The sequence below is a fragment of the Zeus faber genome, assembly GCF_960531495.2.
Source record: "Zeus faber genome assembly, chromosome: 1".
Lineage (NCBI taxonomy): Eukaryota > Metazoa > Chordata > Actinopteri > Zeiformes > Zeidae > Zeus > Zeus faber.
The window spans coordinates 53,957,404-53,977,983 of NC_137193.1; the positions used below are offsets into that span (position 1 = coordinate 53,957,404).

General features: G+C 39.8%; 2 protein-coding genes across 4 annotated transcripts; one reads left to right on the forward strand and one right to left on the reverse strand.

The window, feature by feature from the left end:
* Positions 1–1,803: 1,803 nt before the first annotated feature.
* On the reverse strand, positions 1,804–5,479 carry LOC307228031 (retinoschisin-like; the record flags this gene model as incomplete). The annotated part of the gene is made up of 6 exons (XM_079997521.1): positions 1,804–1,956; positions 2,692–2,887; positions 2,979–3,120; positions 4,074–4,332; positions 4,608–4,633; positions 5,425–5,479. The coding sequence occupies 6 exons, from the start codon at positions 5,477–5,479 to the stop codon at positions 1,804–1,806; spliced, it is 831 nt and encodes a 276-aa protein (XP_079853647.1).
* Positions 5,480–6,143: 664 nt separating this feature from the next.
* Positions 6,144–18,871, forward strand: LOC307247474 (AP-1 complex subunit sigma-2-like). 3 transcript variants are annotated; one of them, XR_013844743.1, is made up of 7 exons: positions 6,144–6,210; positions 7,126–7,304; positions 8,590–8,698; positions 8,854–8,991; positions 14,786–14,868; positions 16,712–16,777; positions 17,403–18,871. XR_013844743.1 is itself a non-coding variant. In XM_080023626.1 (6 exons), the coding sequence occupies exons 2-5, from the start codon at positions 7,126–7,128 to the stop codon at positions 14,831–14,833; spliced, it is 474 nt and encodes a 157-aa protein (XP_079879752.1). In that variant the 5' UTR covers positions 6,144–6,210; the 3' UTR covers positions 14,834–14,868; positions 16,712–18,871. The 3 variants fall into 3 exon arrangements, 2 of the variants coding, with proteins under 2 accessions (XP_079879752.1, XP_079879753.1); XM_080023626.1 differs by having other exon boundaries at positions 16,712–18,871; XM_080023627.1 differs by lacking the exon at positions 16,712–16,777.
* Positions 18,872–20,580: the final 1,709 nt, after the last annotated feature.

The window sequence follows — 20,580 nt, forward strand, 5'->3', positions numbered from 1 at the left end:
AAATCCCATGATCATGCAGCACCCTGGTCAATGCTCCCCCCTGTAGGACATAAGGAAGCACTGCACATACTTAGTGAGATTATAAATTAAAAACGTTTAGGGTTTGTGTGTGTTGAATTTGAATGAATGTGTTTCATACATAAAATCCTAATGTATTTGACTAGTATAATGGAAGCATTATTATCATCTATAATACTTGGAAAAGTAGGGTTGTAGTCTTCCTTTGTTCATTACTAGTAAGTGTCCGTAGTTGTTTCATTACTTTAGGTTTGGTAGGAAGGTCATTTTGGAAATAAATGTATCTTCTTAGTATTTATTCATTCAAGCAAAAGAATGTTTTCTTTCTATTCTTAAAAAATATATAAGGGGGCTACTTTTATTAGTTTTGTGGTGCCCCCTGTTCGTTAGTTGTTTTTTTTTTTTAACTCAATAAGCCACAAGGAACCAGTGTATGGCAAAATAAACAACACAAAAAAACATGTTGAATGGATGTACAAATGTGTTTCCTAGAAAGCAGAGAAGTCCCGACCATGTGTGTTTTCAAACGAGTGTTAAAGTACTTATGTATAGCTTTCACATAGTAGTCTCAGAAAAGCTAGTTCCATCTGGTTGTATACGTTAAATCCGCTGAAAAGTACTAAAACAATATATATGTATATCATATAATAAACATACAGGTTACAACAATAGCTTTTTATATAAACACTTTTTACTAAATGTCATTTGTTTTGCAGCCGTTCTGGTCGTCAATAAACATATTGAGCCATTGGGAACAGGGTTTTAGGACATCTTTCTGACATTTTTGGGGAAAGGTAGATGGTCAGAATCATAGTGGAGGCTGGAGCTCCTGGCAAATACCAATCTGGATTTTTTTTTTCCTTGTAAATGTTGCACTTTAAAGAGAATGTGTCACATTGCAATATTGCTCTTACTCTGTACAAATTCCTTCTAATTTTGTTTTATCGTCTGCACAGTGAGTGTGAAGTCTGTTGAAAAAACAACAGGGCTTCAGAAGCTCCAGAACACAGCGATCCCAGACATGATCATTATATTATGTACTGTGTTCTGTGTATCCAGGTATTTGTGTACTTTGTCGTATGCACTTTCTACTTGACGCACTGCATTTATTTTTTGGGATTATATATTTTTTTGAACGAGCACAGTGTATTATATTAATACTGATGTGTGCCTGTGTGTTAATATTTAAAGTGAAGATGTTTATCAACTGTTAAAAATAAATTAAGTATTTAGTTTAGTTTGTCTTTTGTTTTGTTTTTATTAAACCAATAGGTAGCAGTCTGTTTCCGAGCATTTACACAAGAAATGCCATGGTGATAGGTAACTATTTTAGAATAAACATGTATTATATATATGTAATGGTGAACCATAAAATAAACATTACTTTCATTTAAATACATCTCCTAATCTATATGCTGTATTTATTAAATTAGGGCATATCATTTAACAACCATATTTCAATTAGAAATCACTTTGTCCTACTTGTCATATAGCATTATTGAAGAAAACACAAAATGATGAGCATTTCAGGAAAATTTAAATTTCACTTGCACTTTGGTCATTCCCAGTGTATACAGACATATATTATACACAGAAATAGACATTATAGCACAGTACCTGACACCACGTCTGTCCACTTGCCCAGACTTATTCTTACTTTGGGCTCAAACAAAAAAGAATATAAAAAAAAAAAAGGTCTGATATATTGATAAAAGAAAACACAAATGATTTTCTCAAACTCCCTCTTTGCCAGCCGATAGTGGGTTGCCGGGGGAAGGGAGGACTTCAGGTGCACTTGTTCATGCACATCAGCAGCTCCATCCTCATGGCGATGCGGGTGTGCCACCCCAGCGGGAGCAGGCGGACGTAGCGGGCCACGACAGGCGGGCGGAGCAGGTTCTGCACCGTGGAGGAGTGGTCCGCGTTTCCATAGAACACCTGAGGGGGCACCGGCACCGGAAATTAAGATTTAAATGTCTTTTGTGTGACTGTCCATCACTCGTCAGATGTATTCCAGTATGAGTTCTTGGACTACTTCCAAAAAATAAAAAAAAATAAAAAAGAAAACAAATAAAATAAAATAGAAAATTTGTATACATGTTATAATTATTATTATTTTAATTTATTTATTTATTTCTTCTTTTTTGGGGGGCTAATGGTGTTATGTGTCTCTCAAATGAGCCAATAGAAAACTTGAACTTAAAGGGTAATGGTAAAACATTTTACAAAAGCATCTTGTGATTCCAAAATCTCCCCGAGTCATGTTTGTGGATCTCCAAACTTACTTTGCTTTTCTACCATCTTGTTCGATACATTTTGGAGAATGTAAAGTATTCAAGTTTATTGCGTTACGTGTTTCACAAATTGAACGTCGTCATTAAAAGAAAATTCCCCTGACGGAATTACAGGAAAGCGAAAGTAAGTGATGGACGAGGTATGACTGACAACGTCCCCTGTGCATTTCACACAAAGCTGTGGTTTGGTTGTTTGGAAATACAGTATGTTTATATAGGTGCTAGTGATTGTGCACCCCTAAACTCAATTACCATAAATGAATCCTTTTGAATATTTAATATACATTTTTTAGTCAGTTCTATTTATTGTGTGCTTCAGTTCACAAGCAACCCCACCGTGCCTCAGTTCAGAGCTGTAGCTGCATCACAACTCACTCACCCTGTTGTTCCCCGTCTGGTCCTTGTAGTAGATCCAGTTCAGACTCTCCACCGTGCGGTACTGGATGCTGTATTTGGTGACCCACTCGTCGGCGTCGCAGCGGCCTTGGGTGAGGATGCCAGACACCACGGCCACCTCCTTCAGGTCAATCTGCACCCACTGGTAGTTGTCGTTAAACTTGGAGAGCCATGCACACCTAACCGGAGGCAAGAGACAGGTTTGTGAACTTGTGCAGTATGTTATGTAGACATTTGACCGTGTCCACATCGTGGGATGTCGGAACGCACCCGAACCCTTGGTTGTTGAGACGGGCTTTGTTTGGGACCCAGGAAGAGTACCAGCCCGTGTACTGATCCTGGTTGGAGCAGCTGATCTGATCCGAAGTGACGGAGCCGGCCTCAAAGCCCAGAGGCCTGTGGTAGGGACACTCTGTGGAGGACAGCCGTTTGGGGTACTTTAAAAAAGGTTTTTAAAACGTAATAAAATTATGTTTTAAATAAGACATCGACTCCAATTGCACAATATAATAGGTTTTGATTACATGTGCATGTGGAAGAACACAGCTCTACTCTGTTTGTATCTGGTGTGGTATTATTGTTTATTATTGTATTATAGCCTGATTGGTTGTGTGCTCATTGAAAGACGTTGTAAATAAATCATTGTACCGTGGTTATGAAAGTGAAAATTATTATGATTCCTCTGATGCTCGTGAAATTTCAAAAGCATATTTTACAAATTTTGCTTTAGCATGGCTGAAATACTACATGGAATGCAATTTAGAAAACAGAGAAGTGGAATTAGTCATCCGGATCAAATGTTATACTGTCAACCTGGACAGAATATTTGAGCTGTGTACAATCAACACATGTATGACAACAATAGTTCACATCTGTATGATTAGTCCACAATGCGAGATGACTCTAGGACAGTAGAACGTTAAAATAAAGTTAGTTAATGTCTCATTTGGTTCCATTACAAGGTCCCATTGTTTTCCGATCCTCCTTGATTTGGAGGCTTGCGTGATAAGGTTGAGGACATCCACTCATGTGCTGACGTGCCCTATTTTTGGCTGCCTAATCTGTTCATCACATCGGTGTTCTACTGCAGTAATGAGATTATCAAACAGCGTTCGGTATATGCCATTTAGCGTATACCGATTTTTTTTTAAAGACGAGATCAGGTTGGGCAGTTACCGAAAGGTACAAGCAGGTAACAGGACCCAGTGTCACATCACAATATCTGGTGGTGAGTTGGAGGAAAAGAAGGCAGGGTAGGTCACCGAGTTGTTCCACTACATTTGACAGTGCTTTAAATAATAAGTTGACTGCATCCACATTATGGGTTGTTGCTTGAAAACACACGTACCAAGGCAGAGTCCTCACCTGGCATACAGTCCAGAGGCCGACCCTGCGGCAGGGGAGCCGGCTCAGTGGACGGGGCGAGAGAGGTTATAGTGGGAGTACCTGTGGGTAAATCGGCAGCTTCGCAGTCACAGGTGCATGCTTTCACTGCCCTAGTCCACGTCTCAATCACCTCCTGGTCCTCCTCCTGCAGCTCCTCCTCCTGCTCGGCCTCCGCCTCCGCCTCGGCCTCCACCTCGGCCTCCACCTCGGCCTCAGCCTCCGCCTCCGCCTCCTCCACCTCACGCACGCACGCACGCACGCACGCACGCACGCACGCACGCACGCACGCACGCACGCACACACACACACACACACACACACACACACACACACACACACACACACACACACACACACACATACACACACACACACACACACACACACACAGAGGGACACACAGAGGGACACACGAGAAGGAGTTAATCCAGAGGAGGCTCTCAGAGTCATCTGCAATCGCACGTCAAACTTTATTAGCTGTTTTGTGCCAGCTGGACACAAGTGGACACTCACCTCCTGTGAGTGAACCAAAAGCAGGGCTGCGGCAAATGAAGTGACGCATGGAATGGGAATGAAATAAAATAAAACATGGTGAGGCTAAATCTGATGTGCAATTATGCAATGATGAAAATGCACTGATAAACAACAACTGTGAAACATCTGTAACTATTTGACAAGAAATTGTATATATAAAAATCAATCAATAATAATCAAATACTCAAATTGTATGTATAACAATCAATTTGTTTATACTATTCTGTGTGTTTTTGTAGATTTTGTTTTTTAGACTTTTTCACTTTTTTTTTTCCTGCTACACGTGTCTGTACAGCAATGCACCAACCTCTCAAGACAAATTCTAATGTATTAAACGCTTATTAAACTCAAAACATATTATGATTCTGATTGTGTTTGTTTTCTGCTGTGGGAGATTCTTGGGATTTCAAGCTGGAGCCGATCATTTTAACAAACAATATGAGTAGGAGAGCAACGTGTACGGATGAAGGATGAGAGTGTGTGCAACGGTTCTGGGGAAAACATCAGCTTGATGGCGAAAACATGATGCATTTCATTGATTTAAAAAGAGCAGAATTGCTTATTTGACATGAATAACGACATTGTCTTCAGTTTCATTTGTGTCCTTTACTTTGTAAAGAACAAAAATTCCTTACGGGAGCAGTTTTAATTAGCCAGCTCACCCACTCGGCACAACTGGCAGCAAAGAGAGATGCGACACTAAAGATAGATCACCGTCACAAAAGTCCCCTCCAGAGCATTTCGGAGGCTGCGCTCAGGCCTTTCTATCTTGGGGTGCGGTGCTTCGCCCACCTACCTTGGCAGAGGAGCAGGAGGACCAGCACGGCCACCGAACGATTCGTGGCCTTCATCTCTGCCTTCGGTGCTGGTTTGAAATGTGTCTCTTCACTGATAGCTGCAGCAAGTGCATTGGATTACTTTAATCCACAGGCCACTATAGTCCTATGTAATACCGTCCATTGGCCCGTGGACAACTCCTTCAGCGTTCCCCGCAATGTTCGTTTTCAATTGCCCAACTTTTTCAATTTGTCCAATCCAAACCCCCCCCCCCCCAAAGCATGTCTCAATGAAGTGCACTGGAGTGAATAGGATGTACGAGAAAGGATGTGCTTTTTAAAAAGATTATAAAAGCTGCTGTGGTGTGGGATTCATTCCGCAGGCCTTACCCCCACTAGATGGCCTCTACACGCTCTGTACACTTGTGGGTTGTGGTTTGTTTTTGAGAAAAGAAAGAAAGCATGTATATACACGTGCAATTTACATAGTGCAGTCACTTCTAAACAGTTCAAATGGTTAAACTTAAACACTATAAAAACGTGGGTCCTCCTTGTCGGACCGCGGCGATTCCCGTTTGATTGACTCGCCCGACAGCCACCCACATGCCTCGTGGGGATTTAGAGCGTGCGGAGGGCGGGGACAGTAAAACGTACCAGCCAATGAAACCTGCATGTGCCGCCCACGGGCCAATGGAGGGGCAGCAGACGACTGTCTGTAATGTCCTGTCGGACGGTGTCGGTGTCGGGGTCGGGCTCTGGCTGCGGCTGCGTTTCTTCGCAGGTCGAATTCAGTTTTGTTTTTCAAGGTACGTGGCTTTTTTTTTTTTTTTGATTACATGTTTTCATATATTTAGAATGATGTGCACTGTGGCTTCACCCGCCTGCCGATGGAAAACAGGTGAAGTCGCGGTAACGTGGTTGAGTTGACCAGCTGGTGGTCTGATTCCAGCCCTGGTGTTCTGGGGCAGCGCCGGAGAGTCTCTGTTTCTATCCTTGAACATTTAAGCACGACTGTCATGCATTCTGTTTTTATCCCTGCGAATTGAAACACACTATTCTCTTCAACTGTCCTGCCGGGTGCACTGTCACCCACTGGGTGCCATGCTGATTATCTCATGTTGTAACTTTGGCACAATTTGACATTATCGAGAGGAGATCACAGACACAGTGGCATGCACTTTATTTGACACTTTTCACATCTGTATTCACTTTTTCATTATCATTATCACATTAAACACATTACTTTTTTTTTTAATTAATCATTTTATATTATTTTTATTGCCATTTAGTTTTTGTTTTACAATGTTCTGGCCGGCTATATGTATAATAATTTGAAATCCGGTAATATCTGTTTCCATGCTGTTTTGTTGTGCATATAATAATCAAAACATCGAATCTTGAACCTATTATGTTTCTCCATTACGCCTGGATTTTTGCTAATATCATGTCCATAATATCAGTAATTTAACACGTGAACCCATTCACTACATCTGACCCAATCACACAGAATTGATAAACCTTAAATAGTCCATAGTCCACTGTGCAAGTGCTCTGTTTATACGTGTACGTGTATTTTATTTTATTTATATATACATACATATACATTTTTTTGTACTTGCACAGTTCTTGCACCTTAATTTTGTTATTATCTCATTATCTCATCGTGTCGTAACCCAGTCTCCAATTGCCAGGCTCATTTGTGCCAATTTGTGTCTTTTCAGATGCAGTTCATGCTGCTTTTCAGTCGACAAGGCAAACTCAGGCTCCAGAAATGGTACGTGCCGGTTTCTGACAAGGAGAAAAAGAAGATCACCAGAGAGTTGGTGCAGACTGTGCTCGCTCGAAAACCCAAAATGTGCAGCTTTTTAGAGTGGAGGGACCTGAAGATTGTCTACAAGAGGTCAGTAGAACATGCGACAGGTTATACAAGAAAGGTCCCACACGGGTGTAATGGCTCTTTCTTCTTCCTGCTTCACCTCTGTCATTCAGGCCCGTCTTACACAAGGAATTTAGAACATAACAGATATGCAGAATGAATTGATCAAATTAACCAAATAAAACATAAAATAGATCACAACCCATCATGCACCATGCCAACAGATGGGTCGGCAGGATGCTGGTGAGCTAGACAGATTTTTTTCAAACCAAAACCAGTATTAAGAAGAGTGGACTTACTACCCTTCTTTCAAATAATTTCATTTGAGATGAACTGTTTATTTGTTCATCTAAACTTTCAAACCTTGTTTCCCAATTAAGATCACAAGATGGTGATGATGAAGTGAGGGCGGGGCCAAGTTTTTTCCATCCTCCATCGAACCTACATTTTGAATTCATTTTAACCGAGCCCAGACTTTGACATACTTACATACATGGACCATCTGTCCGCTGTCTGGTTTCCTGGTTGACTGATGGCTGCCAAATCGCCTTTTTACATAGAACTTTGCTCATTTAAATAGCAAACAGGGGCTACAATGATACAGCATCAGCTATAGATACAACTTTAGGGCAGTAGAACTTTAAATAGAGATACCGCTTTACCATCTCTCTAACTTTGCATTATTTGTGACTTGCTCACATCCGTGGAATCTTCACTTAAGGAAGGACACGTGGACGGACTGATTTGCTTCAAGTTGCAAAGGCGTCGCACGTTTCTACCGAGCTCATGAACTCGATATGAATACACCAGACGGCGCCGGCTTGTGTGACTGCCGTGATAAAAACGACCAAGGTATTTGGAACGGTATTTCGGGCTTTCCTCCGCTCTACAGTGGAGGCGAGCGCACCCTCGTGCCCTCCGTACTCAGAGCGGTCAGCTGGCTCTCTCTCGCATTGGCCAATTGTCACATGCAGAACAAGCGCCTGAGGGATTATTAGGGATAAAGGCCTCCGGGGGGGGGTTGCAGAATGTGGCCAAAACTTAGTAACCGGAGCAGCTTACACATTTAAAATTAATTGTCAATATTCTGTTACAGAAAGAACGCTCTCTCAGCACCTTCAAATGACTTTTTAGAAGGGACAGAGCGTTGGCGGGAGGTCTCATGTTATAGCAGCATGTTATTACCAGCAACACCTCCCTTTGTTTTGTCGGATGGACTTTCACAGTTTTCTCAATCCTAACTGTCGGGTTTGTGTTTCCGGGGATTTGAAGTCAGATTGCAGCTGTGCATCCGGGTGTTGTGTTGCAGGTACGCCAGCCTGTACTTCTGCTGTGCCATTGAGGAGCAGGACAATGAGCTCATCACGCTGGAGATCATCCACAGATACGTCGAGCTCTTGGATAAATACTTTGGCAGCGTGAGTCGAAAGCTCTCCCCTCACCCTCCTCACCCTCCTCACCCTTTCATCTTAATACACTCTGTAGCTCATCATTTGTCTGCAGTCAGCGGAAACCTAACATTAGGCAGAATTCTGTGAAAACATCTGTGTCCCCCCCCCCCCCTGCTTCACAGGTCTGTGAGCTGGACATTATTTTCAACTTTGAGAAAGCCTACTTCATTCTGGACGAGTTCCTGCTGGGTGGGGAGGCTCAAGAAACGTCCAAAAAGAATGTGTTAAAGGCCATAGAGCAGGCTGACCTGCTACAAGAGGTAAGACATGTCGCCAAAACCATTGCGTCTCATTTTCAGTTTCTGTATCTTGACTGCTCCCCTCTCACTCACACCGTGCTTGTGACTTCTCGAGTGAATCATCATTTTGATGTTGTCTTTCAGGGGTTCTTTTAATAATCTCATTAAATATAATAACTCAGTCAGAGGTGCTTAGAGTATTCCATTGATTTTTTCCCAAGTAAAGGGTACGCTTGGATAATTTAATTGAAATTGCACTGTAATCTGTAATGTGTTGTCAAGTAAGAAGAGCTCTTAAGAAATCACTCCAGCAGCTTGTTGCTAATGACTACAAATCCACACATTTTTTGTTTGCTCCAAAATGACCCATTAAATCTGATTCTTTTTTGATTAGCAGTTCAATATTAAGCTGAAGTTTGAGAATGACCAACGTCACATTTTAACATTCATTCCACAAGATGAAGTTGACATAATGGACAGGGTTCCTTTACAAAACAACTGAAGAAATGAATAATCAGGGATGTTCTGATTGAATATTTCCATATTTAGCTGCCCGTCCAATATGGATTGTTATTGTTTTAGTTTCACTTAATTATTACTGTAAATTATTATTATGTATAAAGTTATTTTAAACTTATGTCCTAATTTCTTCCGTTTTCCTTCTGTCTGTCTCTGGACTAAAATGCAGTGGAAACCGCTTATAATGACCACGGTTTCAGTGATTACCCACTTACAAAAAGCTTGGGACGGAATCATTACTATACAGTACAAATGCTGTTTAAATAATTTAAGAAGAGAAGAAGAATAAGAAAATTATTTGCCTATAGTAATCAATTAGTCCACTTACAATGTAAATTTTTTGACATATATATGACAACATATGTAAAACAATTTTAATTACAGTAATTCAATTTTTTTTCTCTTTACTCCCATGATGCTTTGCCTCGGGTAACTCGTCTGCGGTGCTTACCATTTGTGCCAAAGCTCCGTCAGGAATTTGTATAGCACTGGCACAGCCCCCCCCCCACCCCCCAATCTAAGACCGATACTTCGTAAAACAGGCAGGTGTAGAGCAGGGGAGAGGGAGCAATCTCCGCTCCGCTGCAAGTCCCTGTTTACTGCTTCTTCAAAAAATAAAAAATAAAAGTATGTTTTTATTTTAGATGTATTTATTTTCCTCCGTTTTCTAATTGAATGAAAAAAAAATGCCCCGTGGCTCATGTGGCAGGCACCACAGAGCCATTGATACCGTTAGAAGGTAATCTGCATGAGAAATAAAGAAAAATAAAAAATGGTTATAATAATCATCGGCTTACAGTGATCAGTTTGACCCGGACAGCCGTGATCATGATAAGAGGTTTCCGCTGTTATTGAGTATTTTCAAAATTGAATATTTATTTGAAAACCAGGGTGCAAATGATAGAATAAAAAAATAGCAACACAATAATGATAGTTACATTTATTAATTGTTTTGTTTTTTAATTTTTTTATTTCAGTTTTCCTTCTATTCATAATATTTACTATATTCCATAATAATTGCTGTAACACAGTAATTATTGGATGTCGGATTGCTGAGTGGAGTTTTTATTTATGGTGTCTGCATGTATATTTGTAAAATAAGTTAATTTGCTGCGTCTTGAGGACATTTTGAAAATAATTTCTTAAATTGTATCATTTGAATGGCATGAATATAAATTGCCTGTTGATTGCTGCACATGTGCCCCATCTAAAATGTTTATGTGTTTTTTTGTTTTGTATTGGTTTCATAGCTCTTTTCATATCTCATAGCATCTCTGAATCTCATCTTGGTGTTGATTCAAGATGACGCCTCTCTCTGTGCGCTTCACGTTCTCTTTGTGATTTACAGAACATAGACTTTCAGATGCGCCTGTTTCCAGGTACAGTTGGCTGAAAACCCAAATAGTTCCCATTTTACAATCACCTTAGCTCCCGATTTTAGAGAAACCAACGCAATGTGTGTTTCGGCCAAAACAAACACACCAGCAGCAGCAGCAGCAATAATGTGAGCGTGAGCGCTCCATTAATGTCGGTGCTGCTGGTGTGTTACTTTCCCCTCTTGACAATTTAACCCACTAGCCTCTAATAAACCATGGAATCATGTAGTTGTAATCCTAGACACACTAACCAATAACTAACAACTAGCTGTTCTTTGAGGGGTTTTTTCATTCTATTATTGTTTGTGTGTTTGGTTTTTTTTTTTTGCCCTTTGAGACTCTACACTTGTGTTATTTACAACTTTTGAGCCGTTCCAAAAGAACCTGCTGTTGTTTCAGAGTTTTGGAGTTTCAGGTGAGGCACGCTGTGTACAAAGTCAGTTAATCCGTACCTCAGAATCGGCCGCATAAGTATGTCCACTCATAACGTTGGATTAGGGGGAAACATTATGAAGTCATGAAAGGCCCCGGTTGTTCGCTGCATGCGGCCTCTCAGATCCTAAATTGGAATGCCGCTGAATTTCAGCTCGTCCATATTTATTACTGTCTCCTTGGACAGCGACGTCTTTATTAATGAAAGTCGGAAAACAGAGAGAGATTGTTTCGACCAATTCATCTTTAATATGATAAGGAATGCATGTTGTTTATAATGAAATAGAAACTTAAGCGCATTAGAAAAGTGGGGAAAGGAGCCAGAGCCATTTATTTGTTTAAGGACAGTAAAATTTGATGCATTTTTTATTTGTTTTTAATCTTTGTAGGATTCTGGTTATGCCCCTAGATCATGGAAAATAAAGATTTCACGTATTGATGATACCCCACAAACCGTTCTGGCATCTGTGTTTGTGTTCCACATACACGTCGACGGAATAGCATGGCGGCCATCTTGTTATCATAATGATGTTTCTGAACATAAAAGTCACTTCCCAGACATGTTTCTGAAAACTCAGTGGTGGCTGCACCACGGCCTCAAACACAGCGACCCACATAAACAACGTCTGACCGTGACAGAAACACAGAGAAAATCATTTTGCTTTTTTTTTTTTTTTTTTTTTTTTTTTCAAGGGAAATCAGGAACATTAATTAAACATAAGTGACAACCCCCTGCGAGAGCTGGTGGAGGTGTGTGTGGGCACTGATAATGCACGTATCACCAACATGACAGCAAGATTGGCCCGTGGGCTGAAATGTTGAAACAAAGTGTCAAATCAAGATCATAGCCCCACTGCTGGTGATGTGGAAGGAAGGAGAGCGCATTGATTGGAGTAAACGGAAATCAGAATCAAAATCAGAATCAGAAGTACTTTAATAATCCCAGGGGGAAATTACTTTCGTTACAACTCCAAATCTACATACAACATATTTACATACAACATATAATAATTATTAAGAAACATATTTATATATATAAAAAAAAAAAATATATATATATATATAAACATATCTATATACACATGGTGAAGTGTAAAATGTATAGTTAAAAATGTGCAAGAAGAAGAAAGTGCAGAAGTGGATATCCGTGTTTTGAGGTCAGATTACAGAGAGGGGGTGTCTGACTCTCTGAGGGAGGCGTAGTAGAGATTGATGACCACAGGCAGGAATGATTTCCTGTGGCGCTCTGTGGTGCATCTGGGTAAGAGGAGTCTTCTGCTGGAGGTGCTCCTCTGCTGGGCCAGTGTGTCGTAGAGAGGGTGTGAGACATTGTCCAAGATGGACTGAAGCCCGGACAGCATCCTCCTCTCTGCCACAGTCGTCAGGGTGTCCAGCTCCTCTCCTGCTACATCACCGGCCCTCCTGGTTAGTTTGTTTAGTCTGTTGTTGTCTGCGACCCTCAGCCCACTGCCCCAGCATGTGACAGCCAAGAAGATCTTACTGGCCACAACAGACTCATAGAACATCCTCAGCATCGTCCGGCAGATGTTAAAGGACCTCAGCCTCCGTAGGAAATAAAGTCGGCTTTGGCCCTTTTTGTAGACTGCCTCTGTGTTTCTGGTCCAGTCCAACTTGTTATTGAAGTACACCCCCAGGTACTTGTACTCCTCCACAGTGTCCACAGGGACCCCCTGGATGGAAACAGGGGTCACGGGTGTTTTGGCCCCCCTCAGATCCACTATGAGCTCCTTTGTCTTAGTCACATTGAGCTGCAGATGGTTCAGCTCACTCCAGGTGACAAAGTTGCCCACAACAGTCCTGTATTCATTCTCATCACCCTTTTTAATACAACCAACTATTGCTGAGTCATCAGAAAACTTCTGAAGGTGGCAGGACTCAGTGCAGTAGTTGAAGTCTGAGGTGAAGAGGGTGAAGAGGAAGGGAGAGAGGACAGTCCCCTGTGGGGCCCCGGTGTTGCTGACTACCCTTCAGACACACAGTTCTGGAGGCATACATACTGTGGTCTGCCCGTCAGGTAATCAACAATCCAGGACACGATGGGGGCCTCCACCTGCATCGCAGCCATCTTCTCACCCGGTAGAGCCGGACGGATGGTGTTGAAAGCACTGGAGAAATCAAAGAACATGACTCTCACAGTGCTCGCCGGCTTGTCCAGATGAGTGTAGACTCTAAAAAGAAAGAAAAGCCAAAAAGAAACAAATGAACGCAACGTATATGTGAGTTAAAAAAAAACAACCAAAAAACAAAAAGGTCTTTGAGATTTCAGACTTTGAACCTTTGCTGGTCTAAAAACCTTAACTGTCTGGGCCTAATAGCCAGGCCTTTCATCTCTTGCAAGGTGGGGTCAGAGCCTCTCGTGGACTGCAGAGGTACTGCAGGCTGCAAAAATATCACTGCAAAGATCACTGCAAAAATATATGTTCATGCTTTTCAGTTCATGAATGGTTCAAACGTGCTTTTTGTGGTGGAACGGGTGTGAATTGTGATAAATTGGGAATTATTCCGAAAGAATGATTTGTGCAAAGAGAGCCACAAGTTGTGCGAAATGCATCGTGCTGGTTTATGTCGAGCCTCCAGACCGACATTTGGAATGTGCTTGATGAAAGTTGGCTCCGAAAGCTGGAGAGGACTGGCGTCATCAGGTGCCATTGTTTGTCATTCTTAGGCTCGGGGTCAATTTGACGGATAAAGAGGCTGTATAAGTGCCCTTCATTCGTATGGCAGAGTGAGTTTATAGACTATACTATGAACTAACTTAAAATTAGTTGATCCGTTGGCGACAGACGTTTTGCGGGGTCCATCTGTTGAAGGCTGATATGTAGGGTTTTTGTTAAATGTTGTACAGAGCCTCATTAACAATTACCGAGCCAACAAAAGAAATCCAAGGCTTTTTGATAAACCATTTAAAATCCAGCAGCAAAAGCTAATATGTTTTTTAATATGAAAAATATATTGCCAGAACTAAAGATGAAGTGTTTTAGAATTGCTCCTTTGCAGAACCGGCATATTAGCCTTTTTAAAATGAAGAATATGAACATTAATCATCAGTTTTGAATTAAAACGTAATTTCCCTGATTAAATCTGCATACATTTGCAGAGTATTAGGAAGAATATGCTGTAGCCTGTAGTCATTAGCACGACAGCATGAACAAGCCAGCCGAGACTAAAACCCTTCAGGATAATCTGTGTGAGCCAGTCCATTGATTAACATCATGCAGGACAATCCTATGTTGGAAATTCTCATATAAACAATGCACTGTGGTCGGTCACCTTTTCGTCTTTGCAACTTTATCTAGCTCCTCTCTTCATAAGTGAATAGCTTATTTTATTTTGTGACACCGTGGCTGCAATTGTAACCCAGAGGTACAAAGCCAGAGGGGCTTAGCCCAATCCTTAATCCTTAAACATTCACATTTGCCTCGAAAAGACAGAGAGAGGTCTCTGATTGGAGCGATGTGTATTTGTAGAGCCAGAGTGAAGACTGGGGAGCTTTGCCCAGTGAGGAGATCTTGTAAAGGCCCTAGAGTTCATGCCTCCAGCCAGACAACTGGTAAATACCGGACCGATGGACAGTCACTCAGCATGGGCTTTCAGTGTTGGGCACTTTTAACCGCATGAATTTGTTTTATATGTAGTATTCGTACAATTGCTTAATAGGGATTCTGATTATATTTAGTTCATTTCCTTATATGAACCTTAATTATCATATGTTATGCTGTTCAGATTAATATTTTTTTAAATTCAAAATTATTTTAACAAAATTTAATCAAATAACAGTTTTCCCAAGAATTTATTTTTAACTTTTTGGATTGAAAATTTGAGAAGGGTAATATCATTATTTTATAATCAAAATAATCATATTGCTTTGTTCCCTCTTGTATAATTTAGAGCCTTTTCCTGTATTTTGAATTGTCCGTCCTGTATGGCTTGGTGGCTCGTGTGTCCTGTGCTGCCGTATGTCCTTTTGTGTCTTGTCCTCAAACCTGTGTAATATGGACCCAACCATCAAGTGGCATTAAGTAGACATTTAGCACAGGGATCTTTTTGCTATTCCATTGGCAATGTCAACATTCTAATTCAATTTTAAATCAATTATTTTACATTTTAATATTTAATATCACATGCAAATATTCAGAAAACGATGCCCTAAACGATCATAATTTTTAACTAATTATGGTGGTGTTGAGACATTGCAGTGTGCAAAAGATTGTGGTTCAGATCTTAACCCTATGCACTTTCAGTCAGTGAAATGATGCTGACAATAAGTTTTCATTGAAATCGGTGTATTATTTTTAGTTAATACCATTGAAGCTGAGTTATATAAAATGTAATATTTTAAAACTATTTTGAAATCCAATAGAAGAATGCAATGGAATAAAAGCGCAATGAATGATCCTTGACTAAATTCTTGTGCAAGACAAGATTTAACACCATCATTTCTGTACTACTGGTATATTGTCAACACTGCTACAGTACTGTGAATTGATTTGAACTGGATTTATTTTTCCTACAAATAAGTTGGTTCCTGATATTTACAATATTTATTATGTATAGTTATTGATATCCCTCAAATCTAAAAATACATTAATAATTATGCTCATAAAAATTGTATTGGCATAATTATTCATGTATTTTCAGATTTGGAGGTGAAAATGCTTGTTTAATGAGCATTTTCTGTGCTTAAGGCACAAACCAGTAGAATGACAAGATAGAAGCCACCTACTGGAACAGGACACACATTACACTGGACAAGATACAAGGAGGACAGAATAAGATGTACAGCCACCAAATTACACAGGACAAGACATTTAATAATAATATTTCTTGTGCTGAACATTACATTTACAAATATTAAAACAATGTCTCTTTTCACAATCATTTAAAAATGAATGACGCTGCCTGAGTGTTCTCTGTTTTTACTCACTACATTGATTCTAAATATTTATTATTTTATTATTATTGAAATTATTTATCACTGTATTATAGAGCAAAACAATACACATGGTCAAGGATTATGTCCATGATGTATTGTGTAGAGATAAAGATAAATCATGTTTATTAAGCAATGTTTTGACTAGTCTGGTTCCTTTCAGGAACCAAAATCTTAAATTGTGTTGTATTGTATTGTAAATCCAATACGTGGCCTTTAAATAGCGGTGCATTTGGATTAATTTTAAGGTGTGTACAATGCACGCTGCAAGGAAGACTCACCTGTGTGTGTGTGTGTGTGTGTGTGTGTGTCCCAAGAAGTTTAGGATAACTGTTTTTTATATTGTTTGGGTAATGCAGATGTAGATGTGATGTTTGTGCCCGTTTACAAGAACCCACAAGGTCAGTAGGGGGTGCATCATTTAGCTCATTTTTGTAAATATAATAAAATGTTTGCCTCGCAGGTGTCCTGGTCCCAAATATGGCCTCCGAATCCTCTGGTCTTTTCCACCAGAATTAGACCCGCTGAGGTGAATACTTTGTGTCTGTGGATGTAGGCCTACGTTTAGAGACCCTCTTGCCAGTCATAGTCTTTGTTAGTGTTTGTTTGCTTATCACACGTTGTCTGTCGTGTCTCGCTCATTATTTGTCAAGATGCGACACAGTCTGTTCATGGTCCCATTGTCAGTAGTCAAACTTTCTGGACGGGTGGAAGTTGGAAGTTTGTGTTAAAAAAATAAAGTCTATTCTAGCCTATTTGTCTATCTGTGTTCCCTTTATGTTTACCCCATTTATTTGTATTATTAGTAAGTATTTGATATACTTGTATTCTATGTTGAAAGAGTGGTTTAGATAAAATAATTCTGTAAGTTTAAAGTCAAATACTGTAAATACATTGTCAATGAGATTGTGTGTTGTAACATGTCAAGCCCACCTCCTTCTAAAACACAAAATTGAGGGACATCTTAATCCGCCGATGGGGAACAATGGCGAGGAGACAATGGTCAGTGTAGTGTATCTGGGTCACAGTCCCACAGCAGAGCGTGGGCTCACTGCCGCGTCTCCTGCCTGTCTTGTGGGTGAAGTGGCCGGCTTGGGCGGCTCTTACGTAACGCTGTTCTGTCTTCTAAGCTGTGTGCATTTCTCTCCCCCCAGCCACGGCATGAGTACTTTAATGTGCCTGTGTATTGATCGGCTGCCATCGCCGCCGCCACCGCTGCCGCTATCCACCCTGCATGCTGAGCTCCTCAGTGGCACATTTATCTCTGTCCTGTTAGGCCCCCGCTTCACATCACCATGGCTGGCTCTGTAACAACGTACTACACAACGCATATATAGCATCACATATTTTCATAATTCAATTTTCGATGTACCTGCCACTGATCACAGCCTTTTCCTCAGCAATAAGATGCATGCTGTATTGCATGGTGGTATATTGTTACAAGCCTTTTCACTGTTTCACTGCACATTTTGTTTCGTTGCACTCATGGGCTGAACACTTCTGTATAAGAATTCCTGTGTCGAGTCCTAGGTAGTTAGTGTAGACCTAAGATGAACAGTTGTAAGCATTTTATACCCAGAATGCCCCCTGAAGTTTGCTGACATCTTAGAGGGAACATTTGTATTATTCATTCAATTATAAATATATACACAATTTTTCATAAAATAATTATATCTGTGGAGGTCTCTAAGTTGGCACCTGTACCCTCTCCAAAGCAGGCAGGAAATATAAAGTATTACAGCTCCTTACAATTATTTAACGTGAAGGCATTGTTTAATTTAAATAAAATTGTTATTTCCTTATTCACATCTAATACCCGGGGGTTTAATTTCACTTTGGACTAAAAGTCTTGTATGTTAGAACTACTGTTTCCTTTATTATTAAGAAGATATTTTTCCTTTGATAGACTCTTTATCAGGTGGGAAACACGTTGCCATTCTATCCTGATTTATTCAGGTAATTTCTCATTATGGATTTGGTTTATCTTATCTTCTATTATCTTATTTATATTTTTAATGTTTCATTATCCTTGCTATCATTTCCATATCATACCTGAGGTTAAATTAAATGCCCCCATAAATGTGTCTTTTGTTTTTGTTTTTCTTGTTGATTTGAATTATTTGTATCTATCTATATAGGTAAAAATGCGATATTAATATTACAGAAATATAAAGGTTTGTGAATTGCACTCGATAATCAAAGTTATGGCTATTATGTGTTTAAATGTCATAGTATTATAGCCTTTGAAATACACTGTAATCAGTATTAGAAGTAAGTTATTAAAAATATACATTTAGTAACATCAGTGCACTTGACAAGTGTTTTACATTGTATCTTTGTCTGATTAATAAAATGGTTATAATGGAAGTCTTCATTATAGAATATTTGAGACTGTTTGAGGGATTTTTGTCACAGTAATTAATTATTATCTTATTTTGTTTACTTATTATTTTTAAGTCATTAACAGATAATCATATTCTTTGACCATTTAGCACTCACTCTTCTTTGCAATAGAATTGGCTGATCTGTTTGTTGTATTTTATATTAGATTCAACTCATTGTCATTCCACAAGTACTGAGGCAACAAAATGCATTTCACCCATCCTAGTAACTGACATATTAAGAAGCAGTGGGCTGCCATATAGCGGTGCAGTTGGGTTGGGGGTTAAGGTTTTGCTCAAGGACACTTCAGCACGCAACCAGGAGGAGCCGGGGCTCAAACAAGCAATCTCCCAGTCACCAGACGACCCGTTCTACCTCCTGAGCTACTGCCCGCGTATTGTATTGTGTTGCATATGAATTGTATTCTATTTATAGTTCAGAACACAGCAGACATCAAAACAAAAAATCAGCCCACTCAATGGCAGTGCTAATAGTTTCCATGGGAACTGTCTTCAAATGACAGTTGACGGTGCATAAAAGTGTTGTCTGCAACATATTTTGCAGACATCACCTTTGTGCACTTTCACGTCCAGGGAGAGGCTGTCTAGTCCATATGTGACATATAACCAATGTTTTCATGTTTGAACCTAGAGTACACATCTTCACTAAACAAAGAATGCACATCCCTTTTGATTCATCAACTACTGGGTCCTTTTTATAGTTATTCGTTATTTCTATTCAATTTGACGCCACTTCTCCTTTACTTTTTGCTGTACCTTGATTAAGGATGCCAAAGTAAGTGTTCTTTTTCCTTTTTTCCTTTGTCATGTAAAATCTATGTGAATTAAATGATTGAAGAGTTACATTTCATCTATATTGTTGTAGTTCTCACATTGTAGTCTATGGCCGTTGTGATTCCTCTGATTAAGGTCATGTCATAGTTATTTGTATTGTTTTACTATACATATACATTTTAACTATATATATTACATATTATTATGATTATTCTTAGGTAAAAAAAAAAATCTGTTTAAAACCAAATATTATATAACCACTGTGCTAAGTTCCTCACTGGCCCTTCAGGAAGCGGAGGCCCCACGCGGCGTACTCGAAGAAATCGGACTGACTTAAAAAAATCGCCTTCATCATCTGTTTAACAAGCTCCGTGTTCACTGCTTCCCTGCAGCGAGCCCGATAACCCTCTGACCTGCACACGTGGACGCGAAAACACTCGGATCATGTGTTTCTGTGCAATTCTGTTCCAAAACGCTGCCTTTAAGTACCACTCTTTGTGTTCGTGTCAACCCAATAAGTCTGTTTATCTGACGTTCATTTCTCAATGTGCCCCATTGTGTGTATTAAAATCAAGATAATGTCAACTGTTACTGGGATGAAATCATGCATTTTTGTTTTGATTGCTGTTGCCAAGCCAAACCAGCTTATAGTTATTGAGCTTTGTTCATTTGACCATGGTTGAGCTGATGTGGACACTCCATTCTATGAACTGGTTTCATTTAGTATTATTTCATTTTATTTTTATTTTTTTACCAGATACTACGACTGACTATTGTCTTGAGAAAAACCAAAGAGGTATCGTTTTGTCTTTGCTTAACATTGCACTGCAATATCAAATTGCAACTCAAAACAAATATTTCATAATATAACATTTAGACTCGCTCATCTACAACGTTACCCCTGCACTGAGTAACACCACTCAGTGCAGGGGTAACGTTGTAGATGAGCGAGTCTAAATGTCCAGTCCTGGTGGTGTTTTGGGGATGGCAGTTACACTGTGAACAACTGTTAATACCTCTCTGAGGCCGGGATCACACTTGAATGCATAATTTGATGTTGATTGTGTTACTATCATAGTTAAAATGTGTAATGACTTTCATCCTACGTTTGATTCCAATAACATCCTCAATAAGAAAAATGCTGCTTATGTCCAGG

What these genes read in the sequence shown, in the direction of transcription:
- LOC307247474 (XM_080023626.1), top strand. Translation starts at nt 7,126, where the DNA reads ATGCAGTTCATGCTGCTTTTCAGTCGACAAGGCAAACTCAGGCTCCAG. An exon ending in CTGAAGATTGTCTACAAGAG is followed by an intron (nt 7,305 to 8,589) that starts GTCAGTAGAACA and finishes GTTGTGTTGCAG; the next exon opens with GTACGCCAGCCTGTACTTCT. An exon ending in AGGCTGACCTGCTACAAGAG is followed by an intron (nt 8,992 to 14,785) that starts GTAAGACATGTC and finishes GTGTATTTGTAG; the next exon opens with AGCCAGAGTGAAGACTGGGG.